Source organism: Talpa occidentalis, unplaced genomic scaffold, assembly GCF_014898055.3.
Source record: "Talpa occidentalis isolate TD23 unplaced genomic scaffold, MPIMG_talOcc4v2.1 talOcc4.7, whole genome shotgun sequence".
NCBI lineage: Eukaryota > Metazoa > Chordata > Mammalia > Eulipotyphla > Talpidae > Talpa > Talpa occidentalis.
In genome coordinates, this window is record NW_023605083.1 from 105932940 (window position 1) to 105953410 (window position 20471).

At 49.9% G+C, this 20471-nt stretch overlaps 1 protein-coding gene across 14 annotated transcripts in view; it reads left to right on the top strand.

Moving 5' to 3' along the window:
• The first annotated feature begins 4392 nt into the window (after nt 1-4392).
• The window catches only part of HNF1B (HNF1 homeobox B), an 82427-nt gene continuing 66348 nt past the window's right edge, over nt 4393-20471 (top strand). For 4 of the 14 annotated variants that reach the window (XM_037491675.1, XM_054689280.1, XM_037491672.1 and 1 more), the window contains exons 1-4: nt 4491-4972; nt 9476-9675; nt 14596-14860; nt 16272-16507. In XM_037491675.1, the coding sequence (XP_037347572.1) occupies nt 4629-4972; nt 9476-9675; nt 14596-14860; nt 16272-16507 (1045 nt within the window). In that variant the 5' untranslated portion in view covers nt 4491-4628. Of the gene's footprint in view, nt 4973-9475; nt 9676-14595; nt 14861-16271; nt 16508-20471 lie in introns of all 14 variants that reach the window. The other 10 variants (XM_037491670.1, XM_037491678.2, XM_037491676.1 and 7 more) reach the window with 6 other exon arrangements.

Here is a 20471-nt window from a genome sequence, read left to right on the forward strand (position 1 = left end):
AAGAATAAGGACAAATAAGGAAACAAAAACTATTCTTAATGTCATCATCCAGAGATGATTACTTGTTTGTTTATTCTACAAGTATTTTATTAAGCATCTGGGACAGGCAGATCCCAGGCATTGAAGAGTAAAACATAAGGCAGTCCCTGTCCTCCTGGAACTTAGTGTCTGAAATATTTTTTCATGGGATAGTCAGAAGTTCCATGGCCTGCACCATACAAAGGCCAGGCCTGCATTCTCAGACCATCTGTCCAAAGGCTGATGGACACCCTAGTAATTCAGGACCACTTGGAAACTTCAAATCACAGAAAAGTTAAGAAACAAATGGTTGCCCAAACCAATGAGCCATTTTTCAAAAGTGGAATCAGAGACCCAGAAATGGTGTTTACCAAAGCAGTTGAGGAGGTGAAGAATCATCCAGAAACTCATCCAATACATAAACTAGAACCTCAGTCTCCTAACCCCACAGTTTAGAATATTCCCTGGGCTATAATGCTGCTCTCTAACAATAAGGTCCCCAACCTCCTCAGACCAGATGGGGAAGCATTTATATTTTAACCTAGAGGTGACTTTATTTTCAGACCTTCTAGAGACTCTCCCAAATCAATGGGAAAGCCTTGGAGAGTGAGACAACAGAGGACAGAGAATACCAGACTCTCCCTCCTATAGCCATGGGATGTAGGGAGAAGGCGGAGTATAAAAAAGCAGGAAAAAAGTATCACTTATGCTGCAGAATCACAGGAGAGTTGAGTCCACAGGAACCCCATTTGCCATTCTGTGAAATTTCCATGATGTGTAGAAAATCTTTGCAGAGTGATGGATTGGATTTTAAAGTATCTTATACCGAGGACTGCATTTCCCATAGAAAATCTTGGAATTTGACCTGTAAATTTATCTTGAATAGAGAATCTAATGTGGTCTCTTCAAATTCAGTAATTCTTAACAAAAAAATAATCTGGGAATACAAGAACCCAAAGAGGTCAGCTGTCTCACTCATTTATATGTCTGGATGCACTCCTTTTTTCTAAACATGTGACAGACTAAGACATTCCAGGAACCTGCAGTTACTAACTCATTTAATCTTCACAAAAACACAATAGAAAATTATCATTTTCCACTTATGGAAACTGAGAATCAGAAAGATTATATCACATGGTGGAGCTGTACAGCTGGTTAAACAGTTCCCAGACCCAGCATTAGGTCTCCGGTATCTGCTGTCTATTCTCTGCTGTGTTATCTGCCACTTATCCCTCGTAGACCACCTCTTCGGTGTCCCATCTCCAAAAGCAGTAAGAGCTGCAGCCTTCTGCTTTCATCCTGAAGCCCTGCTCAAAAATCCTAGACCCCAGTTTCATCCACTAACTTACTCCACTGACTCCACCCGTAAAATGTCCCATGTCTTATTTTTCTATCTATGAAATGGGGCTACTGTGTTATTCCATCACCACTTTATTTGTTATGTGTAAAGCATAAACAAAGCATATGTCAACTGTAGTCTTGCTTTCTCTATTTGGGGAAAGTTTAACCACAGTGTCTTATGAGATAACTCATTTAGTTAGAATTTATGACCCAAATCCTGAAGGACTGTCTGTGGGATACTTACACTTTTCTTTTTAAATTTCCATATGAAGGGCTAGGAATTGAATCTGTTAACAGATCTCTAGTCGAAAGAACTCAGTGGCACCTGTATTACCCCAAGTGGCATGGACAGGGTGGATCTAGGCAGGATTACAGGAAGTTGCTGGATATAAATATCCACATTACCTGGAAGTCAGGTCTGAACACTCACAGGAAGTTTCTCTCCACCCTATAGAAAATTAGGGTTGGCTGGGTTGGGGGGAGAATGAGTTTGCTGACACTGAGTTTTGAAAGATAAAAAAGTTGTAGAGTCGTACTGGCCACGCAGTCATTGGAACTACAAATCAAAGCTTTGTTATTAAAAGGGAAGTGATTGCTGGTTTTTTAATGGGCTTTCCCAGTTAAACACAGAAACCAATCTTCATTACACTTGACTGCTTCTATCCTGACAGCAAGGGAGAGTCAGAGAGAAAGAGACTGTTCTCCAGGGACATTTACTGTGAACACTTCATTATCCTGGTTGAGGGGAGCTGGGTAAGCAGAGAATGTTCTCCTACTGGCTGAATTGTAAGGCACAGGACCTGCCATATGACACAACAAATAATAAGGTGAAATGAAGGCTCTTGTTTCCATGAAGATATTACCCCTTGCTCTGGGGAAGAGAGGCTGAGAAATATAGGTAAGACCCTTCCCCAGAGCAACCTGCACATAACCCCCCACCCCTTCTTTCTGGTTCCCAGCACAGGTGACCCAGGTATCTGTAGCAGACCCTATATTCTGAAGAGGCAGCCTAGCTCCTTGGCAGCCTGGGATCAGTCACATCTGGAATTTCACCCTTATATATCTAGAAGTGATCCTGAACCAAGCCAATGAGAGCTGCTGACTCTTCTTCCCCCGGCTGAAATTCTCTTCCTGAACCTAACCCCACCTTCATCCTAATGGACTTTTAAAGGTGGGAGAAACAGAATTTGTTCAGAAGCTTCTTTGCAAATTCTCTGCTGATTCTAAATTTTTTAAAAAATGATCGATTTTTTAAAAAAGATTTATTTATTTTTATACAAGAACTGGGGTAAAGGTCAGAGGCGCAGGAGGGTGAGAGGATTCACCAGAGACAGAGCGGGGAACAGAACAGGCAGACAGACCAAAGGCACTGCTGAGGGGAGCAGTGGGCAAGGCAGGAGAGGTCTGTCGTGCCATGTGGGAATCTCTCTGGCCGGCTGGGAATCGAACCCATGCTACAGAGGCTGCAGACAGCCTCACAGCACTGCATGCGCTCAAGCCACTGCGCCACAGGGGAGGCCCCTGATTCTAAATTTTTGGTCCTAATCTCCCAACCCCTAGATTCCCAGCAGGGAATCTAGCTGAGTCTGAGAACCCTAAGTCCCCTGAGGAGCTACAATTAACTACTAGGAACTGGCTCCCTGCCTTCCCAGACTGAAAATTGTGCACACTATTATTCATCCCAGGGGTTTCTCCAAGGTGGTATCATTCAGTATGTATACTCCTCCCTGCCCCCCCACTCCCCTACATTGTAAGCTTTGGTCTGTCACAGATGAGGAAACTGAGGCTTAGAAGGGGCTCACAGTGACCTCTATTCCAGGAGCTATGGATCTGTGGGCGTTTTAGGACTAAAACGCCCCTTGCCCTGTTCTTCTGCAGGTTAGGTACAGCCTATAGGTCTGGGTGCACCCATGTCGCCTTCCTCCCTTCCCCAGGCACCCTGGGAAGATGAGGTTGAAATTCCAACAGTGCTGAAAGGTTCCCGGGTTTCTTGCTAGTGGAGGCTCGAGTGCAAAAAAACGAAAAACAAAAAACAAAAAACAAAAAAAAAACCCTCTCTTTCCTTCAGCGACTGTGTGGGTACCTTGTCAACTTAGAGTTGCAGACAGCCACTGACGCTGGTGACCTCACACCGCAAAGCGCAGACCCTAGACCCAGGAACCTTTGAACCCTGGAGCTGCAAAAACTCCAGAAATCAGTGGAGCCAGGACACGATACTGTCCATCCAGCTGCAGGCCAAAGCTTGGCTTTCAGTACTAGGAAGGAGGCCCTGCCATTCTAGCTTTTACCCCAAAGCCCAGCACTTTGATATTTCGGGCTTAAGCAGGCAGATACCGCCAGGGGCCCAGCTCGAGTGTTGTTTGGCCTGGCTGGGTGCTGTGCCCCCGACTGCTGGGGGAGCTCAAAGTTGGCTACTCCCTCCTCTGCCCATAAATTATTCGGTGCCTCCTTCCTGCTCGCCTGCACTATCGGGACAGCAGTTGTGCAAATCCCAAACACCAGACCTGGCAGCGAAGGCCCAGGGTCTGCGGAGCGGAAACCCAGGTAGAACTAAGTGGAGGTCCAGCAATCCTCCACACTCCTCCTAACACCCCCTGCTTCACCCAGATCTCAGCGCCCGTCCCAAGCGGTCCTCCGCCCGGTGGCTCCCTGGATCCACTACCTGCGTGGGGTGGGAGAGGCTCTAATCTTCTTGTCTTCCGCGTCCAAGAATACCTCAACTTCCTGCCGCTCTCACCTGAGCCCCCAGGCGCAGTTTCTTCTTTCCAGACTAAAGCCCGACTGCCGCTGGTGGAAAAGCTCCTGAGCCTTCCATTCTGGGCTACAAGCTACTTGCTTAACAAGTCCAAAGGTCAGCTAAAGTTTGCCTGATCAACAGAACCTGTAAGAGGTCTTCAGACCCCCAGCACGGGCACGATGGACCCTGGCAAGCCCTGCTCCCGCCGGGTCTCCAGCTCCGGGTCTGCCCCTCTGGCGCTCGCTCTCTCGGTTCCCCCCCGCCCCCCCCCTCGACTATTTGCATCTTGCGGAAAGCCCGGCCTCCCCACTAATTTGCATATCTTATATGGCCTAATGGTGGCGATCATGGCAAGTTAGAAGTTTTCTGGCTCCTCTCGGAGGAGACTCCGGGACCCCGGGGAGTAACAGGTGTCTGGAGGCTGAAGGGTGGAGGGCTTCCTGGACTTGGGGGTTCACTTGTGAAACTCCCTTCCACCCTCCTCTCGGGCACCCACCCACCCCTCATCCCCTTCTCTTTCTGTCCTTGGAAAATGGTGTCGAAGCTTACGTCGCTCCAGCAAGAACTCCTGAGCGCCCTGCTGAACTCCGGGGTCACCAAGGAGGTGCTGGTCCAGGCCTTGGAGGAGTTGCTGCCCTCCCCGAGTTTCGGGGTGAAGCTGGAGACATTGCCCCTATCTCCCGGGAACGGGGCCGAGCCGGACACCAAGCCGGTCTTCCATACTCTCACCAACGGCCACGCCAAGGGCCGCTTGTCGGGGGACGAGGGCTCTGAGGACGGTGATGACTATGACACCCCTCCCATCCTCAAGGAGCTGCAGGCGCTCAACACTGAGGAGGCGGCGGAGCAGCGGGCGGAGGTGGAGCGGATGCTCAGGTAGGCTAGGGTTGAGGTTGGGAGGAAGAGCCGAGTTCCCCGAGCCCCGGGCCCGGTGCCTGAGTCACCCAGCGCGGGGCCCCTCTCGCCAAGCCTCTTCCCCACCCGAGTGCCCCGGGGCGCGCTGCGCTGCGCTCCCGACACCTGGACCCCTCCCAACCCCTCCACGGGACGGGTCCGCAGCCCTGAGGCTTCATCACCCCCAGCCCAGCCCAGCCCAGCGCCCCAGGACCTAGGGGCCCTGCCACCCCAGCTGGGGCTCGGCCTGGAAGAACGCAAGCTGCGGAGGCCTTTTCCTAGAGGTGTCCCCGCGCGCCTGAAGGTGGGGGTGGGTGCGGGGAAACAGCAGCGGGTCCCCCGCGGCCGAGGCTGCGGCCCACGCCCGCCCCAGGCCGCGCTGGCCTTTCTCGCTGGCTCCGCCTCTCCGGTCCCGGGAAGCGCAGGCCGACCTCGGACACCGCGTCCTGCAGCTTGTTTTTTCCCTTGCCGAGGGGCTGTCGGCACCGCGGCAGGGCGCCTTGGAGGGGGCGAGTCCCCGGTGGGCACTCCCATCTGCAGCGCCCTCGCCAGACCCCAGGATCTTCCAGAGTCGCCAGAGCGGATTAGATTTAAAAGGGGACACTTGGCATGTTGTAGGGTCAGGGACCCGCGCCCGGCAAAAGAAACCACAGAATTAAGCCAGCGAGAGCCCCGCGCGGCTAAGACCCCCAGCTGGCCGGGCTTGGGCGCCATCCCAGCGAGGAGGGTGTTCCCGGATCTGGCCGGCGCCCCCCGGCCGGCCCCCGGGAGCTCAGCGGGCTGCGAGCCGTCCAGCTCCGGCCCGGGATCCCTCGCCGGGCCTCCCCGGCCGGCCTGAGGCTTTGACAGCTAGTTACTAATTATCCCAGGACCCGAGCGCTTCCCTCAGGCCGCACGTCCCTCGCGGCCATTCAGCTTTAGGGCCGAGCCCCCGGCGTGGCCCCCGACCCCTCAGCGCCGCGGTTTCCAGGCTGGAGCCTGCACCTGGGCGCCCCGGGCCTCGGGCAGCCTGGGTCGGAGCTCGCGGGGGCAGTTGGGGACGGGATTTGACCTTGCATTTGAATGTCCCGTCTGGGGGCCCCGCAGGCTCACCCGCTACCGCAGACAATAAGGGGGACTTCTAGATTTTGCCCCCAAAAGTATTTTACTAGAATTCTTAGGTTTGAGGCTCTTCCCCCTCCGTTTCCCGGGGTGCCAGAGGCTTCTCCCCGGCTGGGGTGAGGGCGCAGGCAGGCGCGAGGGCTGGGAAGAGCCGCGGCCGGGGACCCGGGGCAGCCTGCAGTGGGGCCGGGAGGACAGACCGAGCTCCGCCGCCGGTGCCCGGGCCCGCGGGGCCTAGGCCCTCCCGCCGGGCGCTGGGGGACCCGGGCGCCCGAGGCCGCGAGAGGCTCCCCTCCGCAGCCGGCCCCGCGCTCGGCGGGACGCGTCCGAGTTGTAACATAAACTGCAGCACGTGGAGTTAGGGTGTTATTAATTTATTTCTATAAATCATCAACAGAAAGATACACAAAGAGCCGTGATTAGGTTGAAAAGAGAGGCGGGTTATTCATTGGTGAAGTTGTAAACGCGGCTTAGAGAGGGAAGGAAATCAAAACGGGCGCGGGGCTGCTTGCAGGTCCCAGAACGCGCTCAGGGCACCGACGGGCGCTCCCCGGCCAAGCCCCCCCACGCCCCCCACCCCAACCCCCCCCACCCCCCGGGGCGGCCGCGAGCCCTGGCGCCTGGCCGGAGCTGCAGCCGCGCCGAGCGCCCGCAGAGGCCCGGCCCGCGGGGAGCCCGGGGCGCACAACCCCGACCCCAGCCGCGCGCGGAGGGAGGCCCGGGGCCCTGACAACCCTCCCTGGGGTGCGGACTCAAGACAGCCCGAGGTTTTTCTCTGTTTTCCAAGCTGGTGCTGCCTTCTTGCCTCCCACCTTCGAGAGCGGTCAGACTTTATTAAAGTAATTTTTCAAGAAATTTTACCAGCGGCTCCCAGGTCACAGCACAGTCGGTTTCTGAGCGCCAGACACACTCCCTCCCCCTTTGGCCCACCCTGATCCCTAAGGCGGAAAGAACAGAACGAGAAAAGATCCTTTTTGGAGCGCCTGGACGCTCTGTAAAGCTCCTCGAAGAGGGAAGGCCAGAAGGAAGGTCGGGCGCTGCGCCTCGCAGGTCCGGCTCCCGGCGGGTGCCCGCGCTGCTGGCCGGCCTGGAAGCGGGCGAGCCGGCGGGGCTGGAGAAGCTGACCGCTCCCCTAAAGGAGTCGGGAATGTTCTTAAAGATCGGGCGGCGAACTGTATGGCAGGTCTTTTCTGCTCGGGGCAGAAAAGTCGTTGTTTGGAAAGGCGCGTGCGGGGCCGACGGTGCCGGCGCGGCCGTGGACACCTGTGCGCAGAGCCCCGCGCCGCGCGCTTCTCGGGATAGATCCGGGGTTCGGCCGGCCCGGGAACCCCTGTGAGGGCCTGTGTTTCCGAATTAAATCGACGCAACCAATCCTCGGGTTCTTCCCCGTGAATACGCGTGGATTCTGGGGTCAGAGTGCTGTAAAGGTTAAACTACGCCATCTTACCCCAACTCCAGCGCGCTGAAAGGTTGGCTCTCGTTTATTGGGTTTTCCTGGTTGGTTTGTTTGTTTTAACTTTCCCAATTGTTGTGTTAATTCACTTTTTCCACGGAACCATTCGCCCTTATACTATTTCGCGAGGTTTCTTAGATACACAAATGGACACCGGTAAAAAGCTTTTGAACAGGACAAAAATGGTCAAAGAATATGTTAAACAATATTAACTTTTAAAGTGCAATTTTTTTCTAACTTTCGAAACTATCCTTCCTATCTGTTCAAAGTGTTTTTCCACCCTAAAGATGTCTGTGGAAATATGCTCCAGGAATGAGCTTTTAAATGATTTCTCGTGTTTACACGGATATGTGCAAAATGTTACATTATTTTTTCTCTCACTGAAGGTGAAGTCTCCATGTTTGAAACGGTAACACGTTTTCTCATTTTTGTTCTTGTTACAAAGAGCAAAAACGTGTTTTTAGAAGTATCTTTATAAATAATTGAGAAGTTCGTTAACTTATATACAGTTCATCTGAAAAGTTTGTATTTCTCAAAACCATCTCTATCAGAACCTGTGCTCTTGTAAATTTAATATCAAAGGCTTGCTAAAATAATCAGTATGGAATGCAAAATATCTCAGTTTAGTTGCTGGATGTTTTAATACATTAAGCAAAATTAATTCTATGTCATTTGTTATGGGCACCACCTAGAAATAAATTGGTTATTTCACTTGTAACACTGTACCTGTTTTGACCTCTGCTTGGCACCACTTTTTATTGTTTCACATGAAACTAATTTTTCCTTTCATGTTTTTCATGTTTAGTCAGAACTGATGCTGTTCTATTAAACTAAATAGATAGCTGCATTAAGCAAATAACATGTGTATATGGATTGCTTCTTTAATACTTTGTTCTGCTCTGTGCTTTGCTTTCTTAATTTCTTATTTTAAATGATATCTCCCACTTTTAAGTCACCTGTTCCATAAGCAAGAAAAGATACTGGCAAGGTTGAAAACATTTTAAATAAATAAAATTAAAAGGCACTAATACATTTCTCAGAAGAAACCTTTGCAGCCCTGTGTTTACCAAAAAATGAAAAATATGGCCATATTCTTATTCCAAGATTGAAACTTATGAAAAACATTCCCTTCCAGATACTCTTACCCTATCAAAGGAGAAATGTAAGGAAACAAGAAAACAAGACATTTGAGATTGCTAATATCTTACTCAGAAGTTGAAATTACTTGTCCCCACTAGGTTTTATTTGGGAGGTGGAGCTATGGAAGGTTTTTTTTTTTCTTTAGCTTTTCTTGCTTCACCTCAGTGAAGAGATTCTTCAGTCCCAGGGAGGAATATCTTTGTATTTCTTAAAAACTTTTTAAAAGTCTGGAATGCATTTAACATTTGGCTAAGAAATGCACCTTGCTTCTCAGGAGGTGGACACCTATGTTTTACCCCTATTTCATAAGACAAAAAACTTTTCCATTCAAAAGGAAAATAATGAGTAAGGGATTTAGGAATTTAGGAACCAAAGTTACTCCCATCACTTTGGGATCAGCCATCTCAGAGCTTCTCCACTTCCCAGTGGGTCTGTGGTCTTCTAAGTATTTCACGTTGCAGGGAAATGAAGGAAAGCAAAATAAAACAAGCATTTTCTTTTTGCTTAATAAGAGAGGGTGTTGGTAGTGTTTTCTCACTCCTGAAGATGGAAAGTGATCTTTGTCCTCCTGATAGCAGCAGCACGGATGAAGTGTGCTACCTAGAAGCTTTCATCATGAGACTCTTTTATTTAGGTTCTATCTTGGCCCCACATCTCTCTCAAGGATATAACTTAGACAGGTAGAGAACCAGGTGAAAATCAAAGTTTTGCAGTGTTTAGGTAAAACCCTAGAAAGTATTCCCCTCCCCACATCTTCCCCCAGCATCTTAACCATTTGCTTACCCTTCCAGTGAGGACCCTTGGAGGGCTGCCAAAATGATCAAGGGCTACATGCAGCAGCACAACATCCCCCAGCGGGAGGTGGTCGATGTCACTGGTCTGAACCAGTCCCATCTCTCCCAGCACCTCAACAAGGGCACCCCTATGAAGACCCAGAAGCGCGCTGCCCTGTACACCTGGTACGTCCGAAAGCAACGAGAGATCCTCCGACGTAAGTGTTTTAATCCCACCTCTGCCTCCACCTGGAGTCAGTGACTTTGCCCTGACTCTAAGCCCTGTGGGCTGCCTTGATGAAAGTTTCCCTTTCATCAAGAAGGCCCACTCATCACTCAGCACATATAAGGAAGCTGGCATATGGATTTGGTCTTCCCAGTTGCTATACAATGAATTGGCTTATATCATTTTCTTCTCTCACAGTCCCTTCCGCCCAGCCAGTTGCTTTGACAAGCCCTTCAGTGTATATACTGTACTTTGAATTCCTTCGTTCCCATTTCCAAGGGACACCAAATAGGTAACTGTGGAGTATCTTCCCTGAAGTAGGCCAACCAGCCCCCATTGGTGCAGGACCACAGATCAGAGTTTCCAAGGAAGATATTGTGTAGACCAATAATATTGCTCATTATTACTGGTCTTTTCCTTCCTTCTGCAAAGAGTGTTTTTAAAAAGAGGTGTGTGTGTATAGAGATATATTTAGAACTGGACCCTCTTCTTTGGGAGAGTGGGAAGTAGAATTGAATTATGGAGCAATTTAAGGTACTGACTCACATTTACCCAAATTGATAGAACTTGAGGTCCTCAGCTGGTGACCCTGTCTAATGAAGGAGCTGCTTCTGGCTAAGGCAAGACACAGTACAAGTGTCTGCCTTCGGAACTCTGAACAGTCGATTCTTGTCATCCCCACTCCCGTGCTCAAATTGCCCTCTGTCCCAAGATGTCTCCTCTTCAATAATACTGAGAAATTTTTGTTTTGAAGCCTTGGGAAGCTTGAACGCCATTTGATTGACCAGAGTATGAATGATATACTGATTTTATTTTAGGGAAGTATAGTTTCATGCCATACTTTATTTCAACCTGGCCCTTTTCCTAGGAAAGTTTTACCTCAGTTTTCACATACTATCCTCTGGGCATGGGCTTCTCTGTCCTTATCAAGATGTTAGTTTCCATCACTTTCTGGGTTGGGCTTTTTCCCTCTCTTTGGATGACCACTTTTCAAAATCACTCTTGTTTTCTGCCACACGCTGGTCCAAAGTGATTGTTTAAGTATTTATTGTCTCAATGTCCATGGGCTGGAAAGGTCTTGATGATGGAAGGAAAGGTTTTAGGCATTTATCTCACAGGGTGGGCGGTTGCTGTTTGTTGGAAGCATTAAATGGGCAGATTAGATGAAGCAAAGTGAGAGCTCTTTACTGTTTAGGGGAAGAGGCCCCTTTTAAACTCTGAGTGGATCTACCATCCCTGGTGAGTAGGTCTTTAAGAATTTGTGTTTCTGATATGAAGCAACTCCTTGTAATTCCTGTAAAGTCCAAGAAAATTCTCAGGGTCACAGTCTCCAGAGACCAGAGAATCCTTGGGACCTGCCGTTACTCTACATCAACCCTCCTGTCATATTTCCAGTTTGAGCTGCCATTTTTGTTCAGTGGGAGTCCCCTGAGAATGGAAAGGGAGGCAGGAAAGGCCAACTGGAAGCGTCTAAAGAGACAGAAGTCCCAGAAAGTATTTCAGGATGCCTGAGAAGGGACGTTTTACAAAAATTTATGACGGTCTCTAAAAGGGCTTTTAAAATCATTATTGTAATTATTGTTTTAAAGTGACATGAGGGACTTGAGCATAAAGTTCAAGAAACATTCCTTCATTATATAAATATATGTACCAAGCACTGAGCTGGACTGGGATATTTTCTGCAGGAACTTTCAACCTAATGAGGAAGATGACATATTTGAGTAACTAATGACAGACGCTTTCTAAGAGGTGTAAAGTTATACACAAGGGCAGCAGAGGAATCACTAAATTGCCTGAAGACATCAGGGAGAGCTTCTTAGAGGAGATGACATTTGAACCATTTGTGGAAGGATGAATAGAAGACACAAACATGGGATAAAAATTAGGAAGTGAGTTGAATAAAAGAGGGACACAAGTGAATGGCATGGATGGGAGAAGAAATGGGCAAAATAAAAAAAAAAGACACATGATTACAACTTTTTCTTGTAAACTGTTTCTTGAAAAACATAATAAATGGTTATATTCGTGGGCCCATCTATACACATAGACTCTCCTTGTACAAGCTTATTCCCAAGCTTATAACGAGGCTGCTTGAAGCCAGCTTCTCCAAGTTAATTTTTATGGGCAACATACATCTCCTAAGCCCCCAACCCCCGCATCTAAAGAAAAGTACAAGTGAGTTGGTAATGACTAGAGGACATGGGGCGTCAAGTTCTTCAAAATGTGAGAGAGGCTCACGCCAAGACCTGAGGTGGGTCGAATATGGATGTTTCTGAGTGCTTGAGGTGATTTAGCTCAGCAACCCCAGGCAGACTGAACACCATGCAGGTGGCTACCTCCTCAGAGCAAAGCTGACAGGCAGAGGCCACCCCCACATGCTGGGGACCATCGAGCGTGTCTCATATCCACCATGGTGTCAGGCAACAGGGGTCAATTTTGTTTTCTCAACCTAAGTCAGATTTGAAGGTTTTGTGGATATATTGTTTGGGTTTCATTTTTAGTAAAAGGAGCTACATAGGGTGCTGGTGAAGAAGCTTAGCCTCTCTAGACCGGGTTCACATCCCAACTCCTGCCCAAGTCCACGCGATTCTGAGCGAGTCACTTAACCAGTATGAACTTCAGTTTCTTCATCTGTCACAGGGAGACAACCATACTTCTGTCACGGAGAGGTTGTGAAAATTAATGAAGGGATATAGTCAGAGGTCTTTCAAAGATACCTCACCATAGAAATGGCTCAGTAAATGCTCATTACTGTCATATCTATTCATATCAAATATAGAACTTCCAATTCATCCTGCATCCTTGGGGTTATCCACACTGGCTTTGGCTGCAATTTATGTTGATGCCACAGAGCAAAAAGGAGACACTGAGGCAGACCCTCCTCCCTCTGCCCACCACCGAGCAGGGAACTTTTTCCTCCCCCTCCTCCTAAAATAACTGCATTTAGATTGTGATTCTGAAGAACTGATAATATGGAGGGGATGAAAGTATATTTTGAAAAGTATAATCACATTGAGAGACAGGGCAATGAAGTGTCTTAGCTGGGGCCCCTTCATTAACCCACTGAGTTGGTGCCTTCCTGCCAGTAAACTTGTCAGAAACTGCTCCAGCTATCTAGAGGAGAATTGTGGTGAATGACTGCACACAAAGCCCTAAGAATCACCCCAAGTAGGTGGGGCCCAAACCAAAAACTCCACTGATAAGTTCAGTCCATCCACCAGGGAGGCCAGACCAGACGTTGGCTTGGCCAATCAGCAGCTGGCTAAACAAAATTCAACACAACCTGAGTAGGGCCAGGTTGAGCAGGAACCACTGCCTCTCCTGACGGGCCAAGATGCAAATGGATCCTGAGATCAATAGTAAGTTCCCCCGTTGCTGGAGGTGGACAAATTAAAGGACCATAGTAGGGGGTACGGTAGAGGGATTCCAGCAATTAGTAGTGGTCTGACTTTGAACCTTGAGGATTTTTGGATCCAGTTGTTTCTGAGACCACAGAAATGACTCCAGGAACCAGAAAAGAAAAACATCAAGGTTATGTGTCCTTGCCCCACAGAGTGCTTGGCCTCTATGCTTAGTCATCTGTAAAATGGAATTAATCGCCCCCAATGAACCCTGCTTCCTGCATATGTGAGGAAAAGAACAGCGCAGCTCTCTTCTTCCATAAGTAAATATCAAATCCTATTTAAATCATATAAGCTAAAGATCATCACTGGGCCCAGCTGCCATCTTTATTTCAAAAATTTACCAAAAATGCGGGTAAATGTATTGCCCGGATCCTGGAAAGTGAACAGACAGGGAGCATAGTCCCATCCATGTTTATCTTTCTTCAATTCATTAAACGTTCTTGCTAGGAAGAATTTAGTCTTTTGCACTGGCTACCTCTCAAATATGTGGACAGGTCTATAAGACTTTTCATCTTGAACTGTTTCCCTCATAAATGGACTCCTGGACACATATCACACACACACACACACACACACAAACACACAGACACAATCACCTTGAAATTACCTGCACTCTAAAAATAGCTTCTTCTCTTTCTAATGCAGAGTTCCAGTTATTTTTAATTGCAAAGCAGTGGTCAAAGGTTTTGGTTTGGGTTTTTCTAAATGCATGGCATTATAATGTAGAGATCTCATAATATATGTGGAGAGAGGAGAGCCAGGAGACGTATTTTCAGTTCTGAATATTTTGTCTCAGTGCAGATTGTACCTTTGAGCAGTTTTCCCCCAGACCTGAGACTTGGTTGAGTTCATCTACTTGACATCAAAACAGGCGTTCAGGATTCAGAGGGTTGCTTCATGTCTGAGGACCAGTGAGCCAATGGAAAAAAATAATAATAAATTGCCTTTAAAACAATGGTTGGCCGGGCCTCCCAGGTGGCGCAGTGGTTGAGCGCTGGGTTGCGAAGCTGCCCGCAGCCTCTGCAGCGCCGGTTCGATCCACGGCTGCTCCCCGGCCACCAGAGGAGGGTCCCGCATGGCGCGCAGACCTCTCCTGCCGCCCGCTGCTCCCCTCAGCAGTGTACTTCGGTCCTTCTGCCTGCTCTGCTCCCTGCTCTGGTTCTGGTGAATTCTCTCACCCTCTCGCATTTCTGACTGTACCCAGTGCTTGTATAAATAAATAAATAAATCTTAAAAAAAAAAAAAAAAAAAAAAAAACAATGGTTGGCCATGTTTGAGCTCCTTCGAAGAAAGGAAAGGGGTGGCTTTTGTGGTATGTACTGAGGTGGGCAGTGAGGGGCCTGTCCTGAGGTCTCCCCTCTGCATCCCCACACGCAAAATGGTAGATTGTGAAGCTTAAGGGAGAAGAATAAAGGTGTTTTTGTCCATCTGTCTGTCCGTCCGTCTGTCTGTCTGTCTGCCAAGTGAAGGCTCCAGACCCTATCAAATCTACTCCTTTCTCTTTTCAGAATTCAACCAGACAGTCCAGAGTTCTGGAAATATGACAGACAAAAGCAGTCAGGATCAGCTGCTGTTTCTCTTTCCAGAGTTCAATCAACAGAGCCAGGGGCCTGGGCAGTCCGATGACGCCTGCTCTGAGCCTACCAACAAGAAGATGCGTCGCAACCGGTTCAAATGGGGGCCCGCATCCCAGCAAATCTTGTACCAGGCCTACGACCGGCAAAAGAACCCCAGCAAGGAAGAGAGGGAGGCCTTAGTGGAGGAGTGCAACAGGTAACACCACCAGATGTCCACTCAAGCAGGCAGGCAAGCACGTGGACCCAAGATCCAGCCCCTCAGGCCTGGTTATCCACATAAGTGTGGCTAAATCAGAGCTTCCCAAAGTGTCTCACAGAACCTTAATTTCAAGTCATTGATAAATAAGTTTAAGAAACATCATATGCATTTGTCCTCATAGGGAGTCATGACATACTTGAAGATGCTAAAGGTTCTGAGAAGTTCTGCAGTGGAGAAAACCACATAGCTTTGTTGAACTGATTGTTAACTATGGAATCTTTTTCTAGGGAGCACTTATTAACACCCCTGTGAACTATTGTGATTCCAGGGAAGATACCCTGGAGAACATTTGTCTAAAATATGGTGTGAGTAAAGTGAGAATCGTGTTTCACCTCCATACAGTCCAAGGACAAGCTATTCCTTAGGCACAGTCTGGCTGTGGCCTGGGCCAAGTGTTGTTTACACTCCCTGGTCCAAAAGCAAACTTGGTGGAAGAGCAAGAATTGGTGGAATCTGCATAGTCTACTCTGCCTACACTAATTAGAGCTCTTTTTGCATCTTAACAACTATATGTAATTTTATAGAAAGCTACTAGAAATCCTTAGGGTATCTTCTTGCTTCATTCCCATCCCATTCTCCCTGACTCCACTACTAACTTTCTACAATAGCTGCTCTTTGCTCTGATGCAGACCTGAGGGCCTTCTCTCTGTTGCTGGCTGGACTGGCTTTGGCAGTGGAAGGCTGGGAGGTGGGGAGGCAAAATGATCAACCTACACAAGTCACGGCATCTTCAGGCCACACTCTGTCCAGTGACAAGGAGCCCAGTGCTAAGACTGTCTTTCACGCCTGGAATTGGGCTTGATTGGCAATGATAAAGCTAGAGACTAGTCATCTCGGCGTGCCCTCCTTTGTACCTCACCCAGCCTGCCCTTTAGAGAGGACTCCTATGTTACAAATAAGGAGTTTGGCTTCCCTGACTCTTTTGGGGTGTCCAAACCCCAAAAGAACAGAAGTCCTTTCAGCGTGACTTGAAGAGATTCACACAGAGCCACAAAGGACTTTGTCTTTTAAAGAATAACAACATAAGGAGGTATCAGAAGGCCCAGTTTGGACTTTGTCCCCAAATTATCTACCCTTCATCTCCCACTTGCTCTTTTCTCACCACGAGCCATACCAGGACCTAAGCCCTGGCTTGCAGGAAGCAGCTTGCCCTGTGCCTGTGTTCAGGCCCTACTCCAGTCTTCTCTTCCATCATCACTGGCTAGCTTTTCTCAAGACAGGCTCTTTCCCAGGCTCCCCTCTGTCCTTGGCCTCTCCATGCTCCTAGCCAAGTCCACTGTGATGGGACCAAGCACTGCAAGCCTCCCCGCCTGCCCTCACTCACCATCTCCCCTCTGTCTATCCGCAGGGCAGAATGTCTACAGAGAGGTGTCTCCCCCTCCAAAGCCCACGGCCTGGGCTCCAATCTGGTCACTGAGGTTCGTGTCTACAACTGGTTCGCAAACCGCAGGAAGGAGGAGGCATTCAGGCAGAAGCTGGCCATGGATGCCTATAGCTCCACACAGACGCACAACCTGAACCCCCTGCTCTCCCACAGCTCCCCCCACCACCAGCCCAGCACCTCTCCTCCAAACAAGCTCTCAGGTAAGCAGGGCCTGGGCTGCACCGCCTCAGCTACCCAGCCCTTCTGCTTCTCCCCACGGGTCTCACCTTGCTCAGGATTTTTTCAGAAGAAGAAAGGCTTTGGAATGATCCTAGGGCTGGTCACTTTTGGTTACCAGAATAATCTTGTGAAAATAGTGTGTGCCTATAATCAGGTCTCCTCTAACTTCTTGCTCGGCCTACAGAGTCCTTGCCTCATTCTTCCCTAGTCTCCTTTCTTCTCCCTTAGTGGCTGCTGACTTAGCTCGTCAGTGCTGCCATCAGATTGGCCAGAGAAGGCTGCCTCATTGGTATGCCAGGCCGAGGGTGTGCTTGCTCTGTCCCTGGCCATACCCCACCCCAGGACTTTGGCCAGCGCAACAGGAGGAGCCCAGGGGTCTCAGGGAAGGGCTGCTCTGCTTGTTGGCTTCTGTGCTCCTCCAGGTGTAGTGCACAGTCAGTCATCCGAAATTTTTGCAGCACAGAGTTGGCCTGGATCAACTGAGTATCTACTGTGTGCTGTGGTGCACCGGGCCCGGACCCAGACTAGGATGCTCCCACAGTGGGGTGTGGATTTGTCAGGACAGAATCCTACATCTTCACGTGTGAAAGTAGCCTCTGTGCTGAGCACTGTGTCAGGGAGAGATGGTGAGCGCTTCTCCAGGGGCTTAGTTCTCCAGGAAAGCTGGCTTGCCAGAATGGGTATGCTTATTGAGGTGGCTCTGGTGTCTATCTAGACAAAGTGTGGCCTAGTGTCCTGCCTGCTCTAGGAAAAGACTTGCAAAAGGAGAGCTGAGCCCTCTTTCTAGCTGTGGGTGGGTGGTGGTTCTGAAACTGTCCCTTCTCTCCATTGCTGGTTGCAATGGGAGAGGCCTGAGATCTGCAGACTTAAATGCTGGCAGGGATGGTCTCTGAGCCACCAGCTGGGTGGGATGCAAGCTTTGGCTCCCCGCTGTGCCCTCTCATAGCCTGAGCTACTTGAGGTGTCTGGGAGCCTGACACTGTCCAACATGAAGCCTGGGCCAGGACTGGAGCTTCTTTGTTCCTGCAGAAGGGGTGGGTTCAGCCACATGGGGAGAAAGTTTGGGTACTTTGGAGAGGCAGAGAAGCCCCCAGAAGAATAGTGGCCTGATTGCAGAATAGCTTGGCTTACAAAACTCAAAGCAGGGCTTGGAGGGCAGTGGCAAGCGGCAAGCAGCCAGCTCTGCACAGGACTGGAACACATGCCTCCCGCCCGCAGTGATCCATGGAGCTGGAGCTGGAGCTGCGGGGGGTGTGGCTGGGGCAAGAGGCATTATGGAGAAGACAATGGCTATTGTGCGGGGACCTGTGATCTCCACACCAAAGTCAGGGAGCCTGCAAGCCAAACAAAGGCCCAGCAGCTTTCTGACAAGCTGGGGTTGTGGTGAGGTCACCACGGGGTCGTTAGCTTAGGCTTTCTGACTGCAGGCACAGAGCTGGGACCAGAGGGATGGGAGCAGGTACCGTGACCTGGCAGGGTAGATGGGAAACACAGTCAGGAGACCCCTCTAATCAGAGGCTGAGAAGCCATGGTCCCCTGGAAGCAGGCTCTCCCGGGTACCCCGAAAGTCTGGGCCTCCTTCAAAATCATGCAGTGTTAGACCTGGCAGGGGCTTCATAGCAGGAAACAGACTGAGAAAGAGGTAGTGAGTTGCCAGTTACTCAGTGCTGTAGGAGCAGAAGAGGAACTAGAAGCCAGCCTGCTGGTCCCCACTGTGCACTCACTTTCCTGCAGCGCAGTGTGCATAAAGTGGGTGCCACATTCCAGCATGGTGCTGGTGATGAGTAAGACATCCTGCCTGCCCTTAGAAGAACCTCTCAGGCTGAGCTGGGGAGACAGGCCTGTTCCCTACTGCTCTCCAAACACAGGCATCTCAGCCAGGAAGACTGGCAGTGCTTTTTTTTTTTTTTTTTTCCTAAAGATTTTTATTTTATTTTTATGTATACAAGAGCTGGGGTTCAGGCCATAGATGCAGGGGGTGAGAGGATTCACCAGCGACAGAGCGGGGAGCAGAACAGGCAGGCTGACTGAAATACACTGCTGAGGGGGGAGCAGCAGGTGAGCAGGAGAGGCCTGCTTCACCATGTGGGCTGCTCCCTGGCCGCCGGGCATGGTCATGGAACTTGTGCTGCAGAGGCTACAGATTGCTTCATAGTCAGTGCTTGACCCCTTGCGCCACCAGGGAGGCCAGGACTGGCAGTGCTTTAGACATACATCTTTCCCTCGATCCCTCTTCCTGGAGAGGAGGGCACCCCTTCTTCACATCACACTTCTGTGGAGATCCCAGAACCAGCTGGGGATCAAGTTTATTTTGGGGGTGCTTTGTGCATCTCTCTAGAGAGGGGCTGCTATTTATGGAGCAATAATATGGGATACTGCATACTTTCAGTGGCTGGCTGTCCCCTCTGCCTTAATTTTCACTCAGGGTTCATCAAAATTGATCTTCTCCATGCCCAAGGCTGGCTTCTCTGGACTGACTTTGCATTGTGATTCTAACCAGCCAAGATAATTCCCCATGACTAGACACATGGTCAATCACATAAACTCTCTGAATCTGAGAAATGGATGTGAAATGGAGAAATAGTACCTACCTCAAGGGCGTGTGTGAGAATTTATTGAATGTGTAAACATTGTCTTTCCCAAAAAACACAACTAGCATCATTACTCTTACGGAGGGCTCAACAAGTGGCAGTGGGAAAAATGAGGGGCAGCAGAAACCTGTTTTCTGCATATACATTTCACATGCTGGGGCCTGATTCTTAAGAAGCAGTGAGATGTGTCCCGGCCCTCACGCTGGAAGCAGAGGCAGCCAAGGGGTGGTACCTGGGGCGCAGGATGCTGGGAGCAGACCTCCTCACAGGGTGGGTACATCTGAGCCATGCCCCAGGCTTAAACAGATAGCAGCTGGCACCTGAGGGTGTGGGAAGGCTTTGGTCTGCAGGGCTAACAGCCCATTCCCCTGTGGTCTTCACAACCAGTGTCATCTCTAACTAAGCCCAAAAGGTAACTGGGTACAGAATAGAAAAAGGGCTCTGTGGTGGGAGAAGAAGGTGGCCTGCAGAGTCAGCAGGAGGACCCTCTAAGGCTGAGCTGGGGAAACAAGGCCCAGTCCCCGCCCCCACCCACCGTTCCTCCATCCTCTCCAGACACCAGCCTCTGAGCCTGGACTGGCAGTGCCTGAGATGCACATCTTTCCCTTGAACCCGCTTCCAGGAGAGGAGAGCATCCCTTCTTGAAGCAGCCCCTTTGCTCCCAGCCACACTCAGGGAGTTGTGGCCCACTTGCCCAGGATGACCACAGTGTGACCCTGGTCCTGGAATGTCCGGCACAATAGGAGTGGCAGGAGGAGCACTCTGCCTCTGTCAGCGGCTGATTGGTTACAAGGTGCCCTACAAACACACTGTCAGCAGAATCAGCTGTTTTCAGCGTTGCCCCTCGGCTTTACAATCACACGCCAGCATGCAGCCCGGGGTTGTCATGGCTTTGTCTCCCTTATGCATGCTTAATTGACAATTAAGTTGGGGCTTTGAACCAGCCTGGCTGCCGCTGATGGGCCTTCATCTTTCCAGTGAGTGTCACAGGGGCACCCTTTGTTTGCTCTTCTCGGGGGCCTGAAGTTACTGTAGCAGGCTGCAGGCAGCCATTTATCTTCCGCCTGGAAGGCCTTTATCTGCACCCCCTCACCCCATTCCAGCTCTCGCCAGCAGGAGCTGTCCCTGGTTATAGGCCCTGTGTCAGCCCATTCTGAGGCCATTGAGCAGGCCCCGAGTGATGAGCTCTACCTCCATTCTGGAGCAGAATCAAGAGAAAGGCCCCCAAAAGGTCAGAGAGCAGGTCTATGGTAAGGAAGCAGACAGGTTGGAGACTGGTGCTCATATTGATCAGCTCGAGGAGGAGGAGGAAGTTGGCATGGGATGGAAGCCAGGCTAGCCTCGGCCCAGGCCC